Source organism: Leptinotarsa decemlineata, unplaced genomic scaffold (assembly GCF_025532065.1).
Source record: "Leptinotarsa decemlineata unplaced genomic scaffold, Ldec_3_MD MMD2_tig00000133_RagTag_RagTag, whole genome shotgun sequence".
Classification (NCBI taxonomy): domain Eukaryota; kingdom Metazoa; phylum Arthropoda; class Insecta; order Coleoptera; family Chrysomelidae; genus Leptinotarsa; species Leptinotarsa decemlineata.
In genome coordinates this window covers 1,796,405-1,815,829 of record NW_027412542.1, presented here as the reverse complement: position 1 = coordinate 1,815,829, position 19,425 = coordinate 1,796,405, and the positions used below count along the sequence as shown (strand labels likewise).

The following is a 19,425-nucleotide window of genomic DNA, read 5'->3' as shown; positions in this document are numbered from 1 at the left end:
TCTGACTGTTCGACAATGATGAGTAATACTGTGATATTTGTCTGCAGGTACTCATTCGATTGTTGTTGTTCCTTTCATAAAAATGCATTTTCATCTATAGGCTCCAAGAAATATCTTTGAGCAGCTGTCAGTATTAAAAGAACGGCAACCCTGTGAAGCTTCTAGAGATTTATGCGACCAAGGGCTTAACGAGGTCTTGCACTGGAATATGTTGAATTGTTTTTCTTATTTAACCAGTTGGTGAATGACTCTTCGAAAAATTAAAAAAATCAAAATTAAAAGCATGTCTATGAAATACGGAAAAATTCGAATAGAGAATCAATGATTAATGGAATAATATATTTTGTCGAAAAAGGAAGAAGGCTCTGGTTTGAATCATAGAGGGGTTCAACAAACAAATATAGAGAGACATGTTCTCGAATTTGTTCAGATAAACGTTTTTGTGAATGTGAGTACTTCGAGGATTTTTGTATAAGATCCAGAGTATAGATTTGCCGTTTGCCGATCTAGGTGCCACATTGAAACACAACATGAAAAAGATATATTTTAGAATAATAATTCAATTATTTTATGAAAAATCTATGAATTTTGTTGTATTTTCAATATTTTATTGTTAACTTATTGTCCTTCAAAAATCACTAGAGGTATACGTCTTTAATTCCCCGACTCGTATAATATGCCAAATATTATTGTTATTGATTGAATAGAACTGGCCGATACTTGATGATGATAGTTTTCACTCTAAAGGGTTTTGAAAAAACGGCGACACGTGTTTCGTTACACAATAGCTTGAGGAATAGCTTCAGCTTCAGTTGTTACGCCACTATAAATAACTGCCGCAGTTGAAGTAGAAACGTTTGCAGATTGTAACCAAAGAAGGCCACGGCAAAACCCGGATACCAAACAAAACAAAAAAATATATATTTTGAACATTCAAGAATCCTATTTTTACCAGAGAAACAATGATATTATCAGAAATGTTGTTAATCTTTATTCTTCTCTGGAACAACGATTTCCAGTTCTTCCATCCATCAATGGAACCGCTGACTGTGTAAACGTCTGTTCATAAATATTTATATATGAAGAACCTCACCAATGAGAAATGTTCCTTGCATTGACAAGGACCTGGTTTATTTTTATTTCAATACACAATATCTTCAATGCAATTCGAAATGGGTTTTTGATACGGAACAGAGCATGTCAACTCAATTGTTAATAGTGAACTGACGTGAAAAACTCTTCTTTCTTACTCACTGTTCGAACATTTTTCATTTTATTACACTTCTGCCAAACTTTTCATGTTGTCATACAAATTGTCCCTGATTTACCAAATTTGGTATACGGTCATAAAAGTGTAGAAGAGAAAAGTTTTTAAACGTCTTTTTTGAAATTCTGTGAAGAAATGACATTTTTCAATCTTCTTTGGAAAAAATGTTAATTTTGACAGATAGGTACAGTGGTAAGTATTCGTGTTATGATCTTATTTGAAGCAGAAACCAACCAACCAAACTTCCCATGAGTTACCTACTTCAACGGTGACACTATACAGGGTGTTCCTTAAACACATGCTAATATTCAAGGAGGTAATTCTTAGACCCATTTTAAGAAAAAAACTTCCTATGGACGTATGTCCTAAACGCCTTAACTTTTGATATACAGGGTGGCAAAGTTTTCAAAAATAATCAGTTTTTTAATAATAACTGAGATAATTTTGTAGAGATCTTTGACATATTTGGTACATATGTTCCATGCCTCAAGGCGCATTTTCTGATGTACACAAATTTGTATTTTTTCAAACAGTGGCATCCCTACGGGTTTCGCATTGAATATTTTTGGGGAAAAAGTACTACGCCAATGCTTTCTTTTCAAAATAAAATCATTTTTAAAATCCTCATTTATTTTTGAGAAAATTTGATCTCCTGGTATTTCTTTGTCCGTCGCATGATTTTCACTCAAAAAAATAGAAATCGACAGAAAGCAAATTAAGAAATTAGATCAATTCTAAAATGAATGAGAATCTGAAAATTGCTTCATAACGCATTACCAATTCCCTAATAATATTTGAAAACATAATCTGCAAAAAAATAAATTTTTCACAAAAACGAGTTTTATTTTATTTTGTGACAGTAAGTCTACACGAAAAGCACAAATTTGTTAATTAGTAATAATACCAAAACTGAATATAAAAATTGTTGGAAGTGGCCACCTGCACTTAGTATGCATGCTTCCGCCCTTCTACGCATGGAATTACGCACCCGTTCAAATATTCCCGGCGTATTTCGTATAGTTTCACACGAGGCAACTATTCGCTCTCTTAAATCTTCTAAAGTATCAACGGGAGTTTTATACACAAGAGTTTTAAGGTGACCCCATAAAAAAAAATCTAAACTGTTGAGATCGGGGGATCTTCCTGGCCATTGCTGAGGTCCTCCGCGACCTATCCAACGATTAGGATAAACTGTATTTAAATGGTTTCGGACAATTACACTGAAATCAGCAGGGGCGCCATCGTGCATGAACCATATTCGATTCCTTAACGCAAGTGGCACATCTTCCAATAACCCAGGTAAGTCTTCTTCGAGAAAGTGTGAATAAGAACGACCATCAAGGCGTCCTGGTAGAAAAAATGGGCCTATTAGATGATCACCTATAATTCCTGCCCATACATTAACCGAAAATTGGTGTTGGAAATGGGTTTCGGTTATTGCATGGGGATTTTCTTCAGCCCACACATGATTGTTATGGAAATTTTGAATGGCATTCCGAAATAAATCAAATGTGTTCAAAAATGTATGGAGATTTTAAATATAATTTTTAATTCAAGATAAAGCAGTGGCGTAGTATTTTTTTCGCCAAAAATATACATTTCAAAACTCGTACGTACGCCACTGGCAGAGAAAATTAAGAAAATTGTACATCAGAAAATGCGCCTTGGGGCATGGAACATATGTATCAAATATGCCAAAGATGTCTACAAAATTATCTCAGTTATTATTAAAAAACTGATTATTTTTGAAAACTTTGCCACCCTGTATCTCAAAAGTTAAGGCGTTTAAGACATACGTCCATACGACGTTTTTTCCTTTAAATGGGTCTAAGAATTACCTCCTTGAATATTAGCATGTGTTTAAGGAACACCCTGTAGAGCATGTTCAATAAACATGCGTCAAAAATTTAAGGGACTGTGTCTTGGACTATTGGATATTTTGTCTTTTGATTATTTTTGATAGGGCGCTTTGTTTCGAAGATACGGAGCTAAAACGAATTTCGACAATAACAATATATTACCAAAAATTACATGTAATACTAGTACTATGTTGCTGTATCGCTGCTGTTCCAATGTTTTGACAGAATCAGAATCTTAATCTACGAGAACTATTGATAACTACCCCCCCCCCCACCCCTCCTGCTCGGATGCAAGAATCCAATCTTCTCATCGACTCCCGAACTCTTTCAAAAACACCAGGATTACTTACGAGGCATACTATTTAAATTAAATGTCTGCAGCCATTTCTATTAATCGGAATGTTGTTGATAGGTACCAACGGAATTGCTAGTCTTTTTATTTGGTAGGTCCAGTGAAGTATGCTATACTTTTATTTCGGCTATCCTAATAACACTAGCCAACAAATAAGAAAAAAAATGCAACTAATATTATATAATGGCTATATATGAGAGTGTAAAGCATCCTGATTGCGACTTCAAAGTCAAAAATGTTCTATTACGTAAAGATTAAGAGTTATAGTTATTTTTTATTTCATACCAAAATTTTCACGTATTATAGGGAAATCAAAACACATTATAGGGAAGATCAAAGCAAAAAAAAATCAATATATTTTGAGGATAACAAACTTTATTTACAATACACATGAAAAAACATTCAAATGAAGTCTCTTGTGCATAACCATTTTGCAAATGTTGACTTTTGTTTATATGTTTCATCGTTTTTCCTCATAAGGAACCAACAATAATCCCCCACCATTGCTGCATCCCATCTGCCTTGGTAACGTTGCTTCATTATCAGTTTGTCTTGGTGGAACCTTTCCCCTTGTTCGTCAGTGACAGCACCCAAATTTCCTGAGAAAAATTCAAATAGGAGTGCAAGAAATGGATTTTGAGATACATGCGACATCCCATTCTGCAGTAGTTTTCAAGCACTTTTTCTACAAGTGTTTCCTAATTTTCTACTTTCTTTTTCCCTAAAAACTCCGAAACAATTGTTTTGAAAGAACTCCACACAGCTAATTCAACATTACTTGATTTTTGATCAAACTGTTGATCACTTCGTAGTTTTCTGATTCGTGGTCCAACAAATATACCTTCCTTGAGCTTTGCATCACTTAATTTTGGAAAAACGTGTTTGAGATATTTAAAAGCATCGCCTTCTTTGTCTAATGATTTTACAAAATGTTTCATTAACCACAGTTTAATGTGTAATGGAGGTAACAAAATGTTTTTGGGATTAACAAGAGGTATATTACTGACCTGGAATATATTTATCTCTCAGAGGCCATTCTTTCACTTGATAAAGGCTCTTTGTTGCCCTACTGTTCCAAAAGCAAAGAAAACAGCAAAACTTTTAAAATTCCCCCTGAAGACCTAGTAATAGTTCTATGACTTTTGCCACTTATACTATCATAACTTATTGCATTTAGAATAAGTGACATACTTTCGTGTGTTTCCTTCATGGCAACTGCATCTGCAAATCACTAAATAAACGCCATTCTTCCGGGTTATGTGCAATTTGGAAAGTCATGTTCGTTAAACTTTTGTGAAAAAAATCATAACTCCATAATTTTACGTGTTAGGAAATATTTACTACCATTTTCGCATCTAGGGACCAAAAATTAACAAAGAACTGCCTTTGGCATTACAGTCGTAAATTGGCTGTAAGCTAGTGTAGTTTTGAAATCACCAAAACTGTTATTGTCGAAATTATTTTTCGCCCCGTATCTTCGAAACAAAGCGCCCTATTAAAAATCATCAAAGGACAAATTATCCTTAGAATAGTCCAAAAAATAGTCCCCTAATTTTTCACCGCATATTTAATAAACACCCTGAATATTTTTTCACGATCACAATATCCTTTATCGTTTTGCCTCTCTTATTACCCGGCACTGTCTGCAGTGATCAATTTCTCTTCACAGCTCTCTTTCTCGGAGTCTGCGTAGATAACGAAGTACTTCAACTGCAGTTATAACCGATAATGAGTTTTTATTTATTAGTTTCGATCAGATCAACAAAATGACGCCAACTGTCTATATCATTTTGTTTTTCAGCTCTTTTTGCTTAGTTACGAGTGCAAACGATTCCATTACTCCAATAGTATTATGGCACGGAATGGGTAAGTTCTTAGTACATGCTAGGTTATGTTTGTTTATTAAGTATTCAGAAAAGCATAGCCGAATCACCGTATAGAAGTAAACACACGGTGGCCGAACAGACAATTATCACGTGACGTGCTTCACAAAAATGCTCTTGGTTATCTGGGAAGCTTTAGTAATCGGCGCTCAACAAAAAAATTGGTTGTTTCATTTCAACAGTATCTAAAAATACCCCACGAAGTGATTTCATTATAGTGTTCTGATAAATCCTAAATACTTTCTTCAAATGAATAAAATAGGTATTAAAAAAATACCTATCGTAATTTTTAGACAGACACGGTCTGAGAAAACTGTCTAAACTATTTTCTGGGTTTTTCGATCGTGATCTGCAGTTTTTATGTCTGTCGTTTCATCTACTACTGCGGTAAAAATTATCAAATGCAAAGAGGTAACGGTCGAAGTGCTCGAGTTGTTCTCAATGTAAAATTGTGACCGGTTCAATATCATTATTGGTGTGCGTGACTTCGTTTCTCTTAATTAGATTGAATGACTTTGTGTACAATTGAAGGCAGGTAGCCAGATTTTACAAATGTTCATTGTCTTTCTTTCTATTGAAATTATTCCTATATTTCTGAATTACTGTCGCCTCTCTATATGTTTTTAGATGCGTGCGTGTATCTTAGAATGAGATTATGTGAGTGCTTTCTTTGAAAGCTATATATGATTTGACGGTTTGTATGAAGCGACAATTTCAAAGAGACAGGTACCTATACTTCTTTCATTTGTTCCAGTATAGACCGACCCACAGCTACAAGGGATCCGATATATCCCGATTGCTGACTTTCTAGAGTACTTAGCTGGGTTAGACATAAAAATCTGCACACCACGACAAAAAAATCCGGAATAACTTTGACAAAGTCCATAGTGGCAAATCGTTGGAATTCAAATTGATGGTAAAGGGCTATTGACGATTTGGAATAACCAGCTTTTCATATGAGAGTACAGATCACTTTTTTCAAGTACTTTATGTGAATCTAATCGCTCACTTATATAATCTTGTGAAACAAGCATTTTGAAATGAAATAATGTATACCATTCCGAACCAGAAGTCTTTTGGCTGATAGTCGTACACATATGTAAGCCGTTAGAGGTTTGTTCTGGTTCTACGAAATTCAGGTTTTAGAACGTCAGGATCATGCGCAGTTGATATACAGCGTTCTGGTTTATTGAGAATAATTTCGGACTGATGAATCCTCTATTCTGGTTCCGACTGCGAAGTGATCCAAAACTAAATTGATGGATGTAGCCGTTACTACGTGGTAGGAGATCATAACGAAAAGAGAAATGAACATTTCTATGTTTTTTACCACTTTTATTTGTAACTAACGTTACTGCTGTTTCGTCCTATATGGACATTCTCAAACTTATACAATAAACTAACAATGATTCCTTACATTCGCCAATATATACCATCCCTGTAGGTACTAATAGAAATAGAGGTACTTGACTTGATTGAGTACCTGAATTTACAGTTCACAATGCGGATGTGCCAATTTAAAAACCGGAGAGTAAATTAAATCGATTTGATCATTTAACAGGTTGCACCCGCAATGTTTATGCTTGTGAATTTCCAAGGATTCTAAATAATTGAGTTTGCAACCCTTCCTTGCATAGTGAAGAATTTCCGTATCGTTTAGATTCGGAAATTTGTGGTTGCATGCCAAGGAATGGTTTGAAAACATCGAATCATTTTTTCACAGTCTGAAGGACCTTTCATGTTCAGCATACCGTTTTTGGAAATTTCAGCCGCATTGTCCAACTTGCAACTTGGAACTTGCAAGACCAACATCAAATAACCATTTTTACTACATCGAATGTTTCGAAAGTTGATAAAAAACATTGATAAATTTCACATTTCAAAACTCCTTTGACATCTGTCGAGAAAATGTTCCAATAGATACTTCCGAAATTTGACAATTGAGAACGACCATTTCGTTGCAGCTACATCTGTCGAATTAGTTATCATTAATTCTCTGTTTTGCCAAATTACCATGGACGGATATAGCATTCAACAACACGTGCAAATAACAAAATTGTTGTATCGAAAAGGGTGTTCCCTTCGGGCAACGTACTGCAATTAAAGTCCTACCGAGAGGATTATTCGTAATGTGGTGAATAAATTTGAGTCCACTAGTTCAGTAAACGATCGACTAACACCCGTATGTCGATCACATGCAACATCTGCCAAAAAAATCGCCACTGTCTGTGAGAGTGTACAGACAGTCGATTTCGCATCGCACACAAGAACTCGACCTTTCGCAGACCCCAACTTGACGAATTTTGCGTCGTGACTTGGGCCTGCAGCCGTACAAAATTCAACTAACCCAGGAACTGAAGGTAAACGACCATGGACAACGACGTGTTTCGCTGAATGGGCGCTGAAGCAATTGACAGCTGCCTTTATTTCTATCGAAAAATCATCTTCAGCGATTAGGTCCATTTCTGGATGAATGAGTACGTGAAAAAATAAAATTATCGAATTTGGGACGATACCAATCCACATGAGATCCAAGAGCGTCTAATGCATCCCGAAAAAGTCACTGTCTGGTGTGGATTTTGGGCTAGCGGCGTCATCGTTCCATATTTCTTTGAGAACGACGTTGGCCAAGCAAGCCATCACTGTCAACAGCTAACAGTTTAGGTCGATAATTCTTTTGGCCTGAATTAAATGATCTGGACACCAACGATATATGGTTTGAACAAGACGGCCACACAGCCCATGCCACATTGGATATTCTGTACGAGCGAGTTGAGGTCATGGTCATTTTGCGTGGAGGCGATATGAACTGAGCACCGAGAACATGCGATTTGACCCCGTTAGACTTTCTCTTGTGGGGTTTTCTTAAGTCGCAGGTGTATTCGAATAACCCACAAACCTCAGCGGTCCTCAAAGCCAACATAACCCATGCCATCGGTCAAATTCAGACTGATTTATGTGAAATGTGACGTTTGTGAACCACCCAGAGGAATCGTGACGGACAATTGAACCATGTTATATTTCACACATAGTGGCATCCACAGGTCTTCCGAACGAATAAAAATTGGATAATATTTCACTCACACCTTGTTTTATTTAAATTTATAGATAAGAAGCGCTTAATTGAAGATCCAAACGAATCGAAGGAAAACACTGCTAGTTACATTTGATTTTTCCAATTCTGAAGATCGAGATAAATTTTGGACTTTGGGAGTTAAAATACAATTCCTTAGTATCGGTTACTGATAAATGGTACATTCTTCTTTGTGAAAAATATTACATTTTATAAAAAAATACTGTCATTTTCACACCTGTATGAAATTCTCAATTACAGTTTCTATGTTTTTCATTTTGAGGAAGGTGAAAATCTCCGGAAAAGTCGATGAAAACCGAATGAGATATACCAGAAAAATAATGCTCTCAAGGTTGTTCTAGAACATTAACTGAACATTTACTGTTCAATTTCAAATACAGTTCTTCGAAATTCAAATGAAATCACCATGATCAAAATATGGTCTACACTTGTGTCATAAGTTAACGAGAAAGTAAAGTATAATCCAATCAAATATAAATTGAAACACCGTTAACTTACTTAAACTTCATGGTCTAATTCGTTCCCATTGAAAATTGAATCATTTTCAGTGTTGATGCGCTCGTTAACTGGTTATAACGGCAAATCGGGAAATGATCAAATTGATACATTTTTTCTAAAAATAGGTGACAGTTGCTGCTTTCCCTTCAGTCTGGGTGCTCTTATGGAAAAACTGAACGCCTCTTTACCAGGAGTTCACACCGTTTCCATTCGGATCGGTAACAACGTGATAGAAGACATGGAAAATGGTTTTTTCAAACATCCGGATAAACAAATCCAAGAGGCTTGTGCTATCGTTGGTGCAGATCCTCTTCTTGCTGAAGGATTCAATGCAATTGGTTTATCTCAAGGAGCTCAGTTCTTGTAAGTGTATTCAGATATTTTATTGAATTGTCAATCGGAATGAAAATGAAAAAAACTCCAGTGGAGTATTCACTGAAATAACGGTTTTGTGGGGTAGAGGCTCAATGAGAGCAATGGACTTTATCAAGTACCTTGAGATTATTCTAGATAATTTCTAATAAAAATTTCGAATGTTGATTTCAACCGGCATGGTCCGCTAACGTTTTCTTGCATTGCAGCATATTTCCGGATCAATGGTGACAACAAAAAATCGCTTAATCTTAGGATAAGCATATTTGGCTGATTTTGCAAGTTGGAAACTAATTATCGACAGTCATCAGAGTATTTCTAGCATAAGCTCACAGGAAATAACATAATAACAGCAGTTGCTAATTGATCCAACATCAAATTTCTAATCATTTCCTGCAAAGGACTCAACTCTGATATCAATTTGTTACACCAACATCTGTAAGCACTTATCGGAATCAAAATTAATGTATCCAATATTCGACCTCCATTCTTGTTTGAGACATAAATTCGGATTTTTTGTTACCAACGAGTGAATTACTCAAGATTGTTATAGAACCATCTAAACCACTTTTCCGTATTCCCCTCTGTTTATATTTCAATTCAGATTATCCATCCGCATATACATCTGAAGTCGGTGAAATTATTTTCTGTTCATAAAATGTGTATATTTGTTTTTCAAGGAAAGAACCTTTCAACGTCTAACCGTTTTCAACAGAAGTAGTGAGCAGTCCCTCCTAATACTGGCGCCAAAATCCTGGTTCTGGTAATACTCGCAAAAAATGTAAATGAAAAAAAGACGAAAGTAAAGAACCCACAAACTAGAAAAGTATCCCAAGTACCAATCCCAATGGTTCTTCAATAGTAGGGGAAGGGATAAGGTCAGCTGGCGAGAGTGGGAAGCGACGAGGCAGGCACAGAATAAACCACTTCAAGATTAACAGACCTGATCGATAGTCAGTTTACGACTATTTTCGTCAGGTTGATGAGCAACAATAATGTATGGCTTGAGAAGTAGGCCTCCTATAACGCATCTTCATGTTTTTTAAAGGAAAAAACACGAGCACTACAGGAAAATCCTTAAGGCGCTTTAAGAGCGGTGCCTGTGTGTAAATAATGAGTGATTTTTTGCTGGTATCTTTTTGGAAACACTGTTTTTGACAGATCACATGTGAATCGTGTCTTGTATCATTGTCAAACTTGTTCAGTTTAGTCTATAATTTGACCATGAATCTACTTACGAACGAACAATGTTTGCAAATTATTGAATTTTATTTGTATCCGCCAGTGTTCGTGATGACCGTGAAATGTTGATTCGCCGCTGTTCTCAGCAATTGGGCCTCTGTTACTCCACTACGTTCCCAACCTTTCTTCGATGTTCCAGACTATCAAGGTTGCAAGTGATGTTCGCGTCACCAGTCAGGTGGATGGCTCGTTTCTGGACGGAATCCAGCAGCTTCAGGATATGCTGAGGGGCAGGGCTTCACACATGAGAACATTATTCCAGAGAAGATCTGATCTAAGCTTTATAAAGATTCAAAAGTTGCTGAGGTGTGTAAAGTTTTCTGGTTCGGAACATTATTCCAAGCTTTTGTGAAGCAGCCTTTACAATTCCAGCGACATGGTTGTGTCAAGACGTATTAGTGTCAATTTTAACCCTCAACAAACTTATCGAAGTAGAAAGCGGAATTGAGTGTCCTTGCACTATTATGTCCGGTTCGGAGGCATTTAGCTTTTGGGAAAAAAACGTTGCCTGGCTTTTTGTGGCATTGAATTGAACACGATTAGTTTCATCCCAATTCGAAATCACTTCTAGATCCTCATTAAGATATGCAACCTTCCGCTGCCGATGTCCTGGAATCCAAATGGAATAACGAGAAAAGTGTGCTGTCGTCAGCAAATCAATATATTGGATTCTTGTTTTTTTCCAAGAAGTCGTTAATATACAATAAAAGCAGGATTGGAGACAATATGGATCCCTGAACACCAGCGTTGATGGTGAAAGTCTTCGAGACATATCCATCGACGGCCACTTGCAGATATCGTTTTTTCAGGTAGCTGGAAGCCATACACAAAAATGATCCAACAAGCCATAGCATCTAAATTTGGCCATCAAACCCTCATGCCACACACGGTCAAAGTCATATTGATGATCACTCAAGATGTTAAAGCCTTTCAAATATTTAAGGATATGGTAGTTTACGGTTTTCTCTTGACTGCACTTTCCAGATAACAGATGCTCTCCTGATCCTCTCGGTTAACCTGCAACCATCTAGGCAGGAATGTGCAGCTCCAGAATCGTACCTGTCATCTTCTGGAATATCTTTTATGGCAGCAATAATGACATACTGAAGAGATTCGATTCGTTTTCGAGGCTCTCAAGATTTTCGCCTAGTTATCTGTAAATACAAGACAACACTTCAGATTCAACCTCTGGTTTGGCAGAATGGGGGGACTATGTTTTGTCTCCTCTTAATACTATCAATTTTCTTCTTGGTGTCTCCGTTTCCTTTGTTGATCAGATGAATAAATAAATCATCATTGGTTATTGGCATTGCAACCGACATCCATCTTGGTTTCCTGGCTCCCTTACCCTCTCAAGTGATGTTTGTCAGAGGGACAAATGGGTCATAACTGATGGTGGGATGGCGACATGAATGTCCTTATACATCAGTGCCGCCCTTCACAGTGTACCCCTACCTGGTTGGGGTGAGATGTATGAAAAGATTCTTCACCTTCTAACGGAGGACATAGGTGCCTCATTCGACAGAGTCTCGGAGCCTTCTATATATACAGCATAGTCCATAGCTTCCCTAACTAACGGTTGGAACTGCGAGTTTAAAACTACGCTATTTATATGAATAAATTGGAACCCAGCCGGTTAGTAGAGTGTCAAATTGATTCTGCAACAAAATGGCATCAGATACCGCTTATCCGATGCCTTTTTGACCTATATATGTTCGCATTATTATATTTGGACATTATTCTGATCGAAAGAAGCTTGAGACTGTCCATATTATTTTTAATTATACTTTTTCAAAAGTTCTCCACAAAGATTTCCCTTTTAATAAAAAAGTACCTTCTTCCAACTGCTCCCAGATTTTTTGGCTAAGCCTGTTTCAAAATAGACAACATGACTTGAAATTTACTTCATTTCAGTTCCATTCCGGTTTCTGTTTCAGATTATCCAAAACAAATGTTTCATTTGGTATATCAAAACCAACGAATTTAATCATTTTTCAGGCGAGGACTAGTTCAGAGATGCCCACAAGCTAAAATCAAGAACTTGATTTCTTTAGGTGGTCAACACCAAGGAGTGTACGGTCTTCCTCGATGTGGATCGCTTATAGCTGAAGTGTGTGATTTCGTTAGGAGATTATTGAACCATGCCGCTTACGTACCGTAAGTATTATTGTACAATGTGTCTCAAATCTTTCCTACAAATATATGTGATCTACAAATATTTCTAGATCACATATATCAATTTAAAAGAAACACCTTGCATCATACAGGATGATTGAAAAATTAGCAATTGCTGAAAGAGTAAACCACCCTTATATTTCCAAATACTGAAAAATATCATTCAGAAAAGTTGTTTACATTGACCTCATCACACGAATATGGATCCATCGCTTTCTAGCTTCGAAATTTCGAAATTACTTTTAATGCCGATCTCTTTGTTTTTTCTCCAGATAGATCAAATTAACTAAATCAATTCAATACGTTTAGTCAGTCTAAGGTGAAATCTGAGACATTCAAGATTCCCGACATTTAAAATTGCTAACTGTTTCAAAGTCAATCTGTTGGAATGCTTAGAAATCAATAGACTCAAAAATTCGAAAAATTTACCAGAATATCGAAAATACGGAGAACCGCTACTGAAAAAGATACTAAAACGAAAAATATCACGTAAAATAGTCTTTGAAACTGTATAGTGACTATTTAGTTTCATCGATGACCTTTCATCTTTCTTTGTTTACATATATATTTTTCATATCATACACAAAATAAAGTACCCCGCCGCTACTAAGCAAAAACTAGATCCAGATTTGAAAGTTTCACGCTTATGTTCCTCAATGTAAGGTTTCTCTTTCAGTGAAGTACAAAAAATGTTGGTACAAGCTACGTTTTGGCATGATCCCCTCAACGAAGAAACATACAAAGACCACAGTACATTTCTGGCCGACATCAATAACGAAAAGATAGTTAATTCTGAATATATTCGCAACCTCCAGTCCCTACAAAACTTCGTAATGGTAAAATTCGAAAATGACAGCATGGTGGTACCTGTAGAATCGGAATGGTTTGGATTTTACAAACCTGGACAGTCTGTTGAGACCGAAAGCTTGCAAGAATCTGACATATTCATAGATGTAAGTTGTTTAATTTTATCTGATTCATAAAGTTTCATTGAAGATTCCAAAGGAATCAATTAGGCAAGTTATTGCACAATTGTTCCTATTTAAAAACATAATTGTAATAATTGCATTGTTGAGAGTGTTGCAGAAGGAAACAATATTTTTATTTCTAAAAAATAAAATAGATAAACTTCAGCAAGCAAATAGATTAGATTAGATAGTCGGGGAACTGGCCCATGGCCTGATTCACTGCAACCTTTTGAGATCTATTGTCATGCTCCTTGGTTGTTAGAGCTCATCATCTAGCTTGATCTCTTTGATCAGGCTCCATAGCCTTGACACTGACCCCTTCATATAGCTGGCAGCCTCTGGTTTCTCTTCCCCGCATCTTGCGTGTCTCAGCCTTGCTATCGCTTCGCATTCACAGAGCACTGTAGTGCGGTTTCTTCCTCTTCTTGACAGAACCTGCATTGGGTTTCTTCTGTCAGACCCATGTTGTTCATATGCTTCCTGAGTCGGCTATGCCTCGTTAGTAGACCCACCACTACCCCTAAAACACTCTTCAAACTATCAATATCGTGGAGTGTTCAAAAAAATAAGGTGAATGTTCAAGTTTCGCGGGCAACCTACAGTCGATTGTCGATCCATTCAACACATCATGGAATTGAAAGATTCCTTGTTTTCCAACGTAGCAAATGAAATGAAATGAATCGAAGTTGATGACTAAAAAATGGTTTGAGTTGGTAGCATAAAATATGACATCAGCCGTCACGAAATCAATTTTCAATAAGAAGTGACCATTGACGACTTGTGAAGATGTCATCTGTGGGATTTGCAGTTGGCTTAACCCCGTTCGTCTATGATGAACGAGGATTTCATGGTATCATCTAGAAGTATATTCATAGTGAAAGTTACAAAGAAACAAAAATGACCTTTCAATTTAAGGATCAGTGTCTAACTATACTTTCCAACATACCGCCTTCAGGAGCCACATTCATGTTGATATTCGTGGTTTCATTTTTTTGTTGATCCAATTAAATGCGACTTCGTTAGTATAATCGTCATGATCACTGCCAGCCTTATATCACTGACAACTGAAACCGTTTTATCTAATATTGGATAATGAATTTTTTCGGACACCATTAATTTTTGATAAGAAGAGTTTCAGTTTTCTATTCTTTGTATGGGATTCCTCATACTCGACTTCATTATTTAATAATTGTCATTGAGAGTGAAATCACTAACTGGAAAATCATTTGAATATGCTGAAACGAAATTAATTTATCAATTCGAAAATTTCTATATACAATGATTTTATCTATGTAAGGCCCTAATATTTTATCAGTTTACTAGTTTAGTGATCCAACAATTTTTCTGAAGAAAAGTTGGTTGGGTAACAGGATCAATTTTTTCATAAAAAACTATTGTTTTCATGCAAGAAAACAACCCAACAAACCTTTCTTCACTAATATTTTATATTTCTTGTAATAGAAGATCAGCAGTAAGAAGAAACTTCGTCTGGTAATTTCACAGTATGATGGAATGTCGAAAGAACGTATTTGATATTTCCAGACAAGGCCTATTATGGTGTGAAGTATTCCGATGGAGATGAAAATGGAGAAAAATCCATCAGAAACAACTACTTTCAATATATGAACATTGAATTACAAGGAAATAATCTTTATCATTCAGTTTGTACTCCAAACATTCGTAAAAAAACTAATTAATACAGTTAATTGTATGATTTTCACTATAGAAGGTTTTACAAAAACCGCGACACGTGTTCCTCTATACAATAGCTTTCTCAAGCATACTTCTAAATAACAACCATTTTATACTCTAACCCATTACCTACTCGTATGCCTAATTCCTAATGAATAAATCTACCTGGAAAGGTCACCTATGAAATCAGTTACTATATCAATAAACTTTTCGAAAGTACCATAAATATACCGAACTATTTTTACCTGGAAATGAACAGACTCAATAATGGCGAATTATTCAATTCAGTTTGATCGTTCATGAGATATGTAGAGTTTTTGAATTTGTTTATTTCCATACTTTCCATATGTGGAATTTATTTTCCCATTCTGGAAACTATATTTGTGTTCCTTTATGCGAGGTTTGAACGTTCTTTCAGTTTGACCTATATAAAATATCGGACATGACCCATATGATAATTTATACACTCCCGATTTTTTTTAAAATGAACTTTTATCTTTGTTATTCTCAATGTACATGCGTAAGTTGTTAATGGTTTTGAAAGGAATATTTTAACTTTTGCTGTGCAGAAAATCTGAAATATTTGTAGGGGGTTGGCCTAAGTAGGTTGAGGTTCTATAATTTTTATCCTCTTCTCTTCGAATTGGGTCAGTTTCTTTCAAAGCTTGACTGTATAACTTTTTTGATGATAAAGAATGTATTAGACCGCCATCGTAATCATTGTTGACGACTATTTGTTTTATTATGTTCAGTTCTTTATTGAAACGATTACGATAGCAGTCTAATACATTCTTCATTATCAAAAAAGTTATTCAGTAAAGTTTGTCGCGGTTTTTGTAAAACTCTTTATAGTGAAAATCATACAATAATCTGTATCAATTACTTTTAATAAAATATGGATTTTCATCAAGTATCGGCCAGTTCTATTCAATTACCAAATATTCGTACTAGAAAGTAGAGGAGATGGCATCTCCCCTTACGAAACCGTCATGTGTACATAAAAAACAAACGAGGCTCTTTCTCAAGGCGATCGGTCGCAACTCCAAACTTCGACATCAACCGCCGAAGATTCGCCCTCTGTCTTCCATTGCAGCTTTCACTGCAAGACAACTAATTTAAATCAGAGCCAAAAAAACATGATTACACACCAGCCCCATCGTAGTCTCATCAGTGGTGCAAGGCGGAACCACGTATGCATTGTTGAACTCGACTGTTATTAAAGGACAAACCTGAGTAAGGAAAGGGAAATGTCATCGCCTACTTTTCAATGTGAACATTGAATTAGATCAATATCACTTTTCAATCTGCTACTAGTATTTGTGACCTTATACAGATAAATTTGCTTCCCTGAAGGTACTTGCAATTGTATAATGCATTTATCCTGAATGATTTCTATTTTCATACTTGTTTTTGATATTTTTGGCAGGATCGGTTGGGACTGCAAAAAATGAGCGACGACTCCAAGCTCCACTTTCTGTCAGTTGAAGGGGATCATCTGAGATTCAAATGGGAATGGTTTGAGGAAAACATTCTGGAACCATTCTTAAAGGACTGATTCTAGGCTGAATTTCAAACTGCACGCAAAAAATTTAGTAGTACCCGAAATAATTTATATTTCATTGACTTCATACTCAGTTCTGTCAAAAATTCAATACATACTTATTCAATAAATTATTTTTATTGTGAATCAGAAACGGATGTGATGCTTTTAAAAAATCACCAAATTATTTATGAGTTTCTACCAAATTTAACCAATGAAAAATACTATATGTTCCTATTTTACTGAAATGATCAACACATTGTATAAAATGTTTAATTTATGTAATAAAAGTTCTTTTATTTTTCCTCATTTGTCATTGAAATATCTATGTGAGATAGTTAGGGATGTTTTTTTTCTAGATCCTTTTACTGAGATTAAGATTGATATAAAGTAAATTGAAGGTAGAAGTGAAACCGCTGGCGTAAAATGATCACCTGATGTGTTGGGAATCACACGTTAAAAGGTAAGACCTCGTTAATCCTTGGCTCGCACAAGTTTCGACTTCTGAGGGTTGTCGTTCGTAGGGGTGCGACAGCTGGTTAACGGAAAAACAGATTTTAAACAGACAGATGACGCCAACTTGGTTATCGAAACGAGTAAGAAGAGTGTTGAGAGTTCTAGTTTGTGACAGCAGTATTTGTGTGGGAGATGTGAGATGATACTGAACCAGCATATCAACCAAAAAAAATTCTAATTAGTTATAAGTTGATATGAACAGCGTTTGTTTAATATTCAAGGTTAATTTCTGCTCTGAACGAACCAAATATATTTTCGATTATAGAAGGTCGTTATGGAGAAATATGAGTTGAAAAATAACTATCTTTCCAATTTGTTTGGGAAAGAAAACGTTTCCTGGATCTATTCAAGTAATATTCTATTGTGAGATTTTCACTGAACACTTTTCACAACCGCAACCTGTGTTTCACTATACAAGGGGTGTTCATACTAATTCTACTTAATTAGTGCTTTAGTGAACTGTTCGAAAAAGAAGGTGAATGTTCAAACGCTGGCTACGTACTTTCGATTGTCGATTTTTTTAATTGTTGGAATACTTGTCTCGAACATATGTTCACAATTCCAGCTGTTTAGTATGATCAGTTTGTTGATAAAAGGCAGAAGTGTTCTACTATTTTCTGCTATCGAAAAAATGGATCACAAAGAATTTGCATCGAATTGTGTGTAAAAAATGGAATCAAGTGCTCAAAAACACTTGAAATGTTGACAGTGGCATACGGCGATTGTACTCTGAGTCGTAAATATGTTTACAAGTGGTACAAGCTTTCCACAGAAGGCTGAGAAGATGTGAATGACGACATTCGTCCTGGACGCTCAAGCACATCAATAACCGGTGTTATTGTTGAGACGGTGAAGAAAATTGTTATGGAGAATTGTCGAATTACCAATAGAGAAGTTTCTGAAGATGTCGGCATATTGGTCCACTCATGCCATGCAAATTTTTCAAAAGTTTTGTGTATGAAGCGATTGGTAGTCAATTCCGTTCCAAAAGGGCTGAATTTTGATCAAAAAACCATTTGCAACGGTCAACGTCATCATAACTGATGACGAATCATGAGTATATGGTTATGACATATCGAAACCAAAGTCCAATCGTCCCAGAGGAAGAGCCCAGAAGAGCCAAGACCAAAAAAGCATTTCAAATCTTATCAAATGTCAAATTTCTACTACTGTTTCCTTCAATCACCGTGGCGTAGTGTATCAGGAGTTCTTACCGTAATCCTGACATCGTATTCACCAGATTTGGCCCCCTGTGACTTTTTTGTTCACACCATTGAAGATACCCATGAGAGACAACGTCTTCGACGATGAAAACTGAATCGTTGAGAGAGCTCGAGGACATACCAAAAAGTGCATATCAGAACTGTTCCAAAGATTGGAAAAAATGCATTATATCTGAGAGGGACTACTTTGTAGCGGACAAAATAGAAATTGATGAATAAATAAATATTATTTGAGGAAAATGAAAATTCACCTTATGTTTTGAACAGACGACGTTTAATTTATAACAATTTGAGTCCTCCTACCTACTTGATGACTAATAATTTTACCTGATTTTAGATTTGAACTTATTAAATATTAGAACTATATGGAAGAAATTTCACCAACGCATTGAATGAACATGTAAAAACTGAATACCCATTTCCACATTAACGAAAATTTTATAGAGGGGAAGTATTTTACCACTCAGTAAATTTTCAGAATTCTGAAACTTATTAATTTCCAAGTATTCTAGAAGATTCAGTTTTGAACCTTTCTCTTCGAAATGTAACATGTCAGAGTCGTTGAACTCGTGTTCCTCTGCCAAAAGCCGGTTTGCAAATGTGGAATTGGTTCTCACATTCAAGAAATTACTCCTATGATATTTTATTCTTCCGCCCGTTTTTTGGAAAGAAAAAATTTTGATGTGGTTTAGTCAAGTTAATTAAAAACAATACAGACAAGATATATCATAGCAGGGGAGCCCA

At 35.8% G+C, this 19,425-nt stretch overlaps 1 protein-coding gene across 1 annotated transcript; it reads left to right on the top strand.

The window, feature by feature from the left end:
- The first annotated feature begins 5,172 nt into the window (after positions 1-5,172).
- On the top strand, positions 5,173-17,246 carry LOC111510277 (palmitoyl-protein thioesterase 1). The gene is made up of 5 exons (XM_023166185.2): positions 5,173-5,344; positions 9,079-9,316; positions 12,566-12,724; positions 13,419-13,695; positions 16,829-17,246. Exons 1-5 carry the CDS (start codon positions 5,245-5,247, stop codon positions 16,955-16,957), a joined length of 903 nt encoding a protein of 300 aa, XP_023021953.2. The 5' UTR covers positions 5,173-5,244; the 3' UTR covers positions 16,958-17,246.
- Positions 17,247-19,425: the final 2,179 nt, after the last annotated feature.

Excerpts from the sequence above, each read along its gene's own strand:
- LOC111510277 (XM_023166185.2), top strand. The coding sequence starts at position 5,245 with ATGACGCCAACTGTCTATATCATTTTGTTTTTCAGCTCTTTTTGCTTA. Across the intron at positions 12,725-13,418 it reads AACCATGCCGCTTACGTACC|TGAAGTACAAAAAATGTTGG; the intron begins GTAAGTATTATT and ends TTTCTCTTTCAG. Across the intron at positions 13,696-16,828 it reads AATCTGACATATTCATAGAT|GATCGGTTGGGACTGCAAAA; the intron begins GTAAGTTGTTTA and ends TATTTTTGGCAG.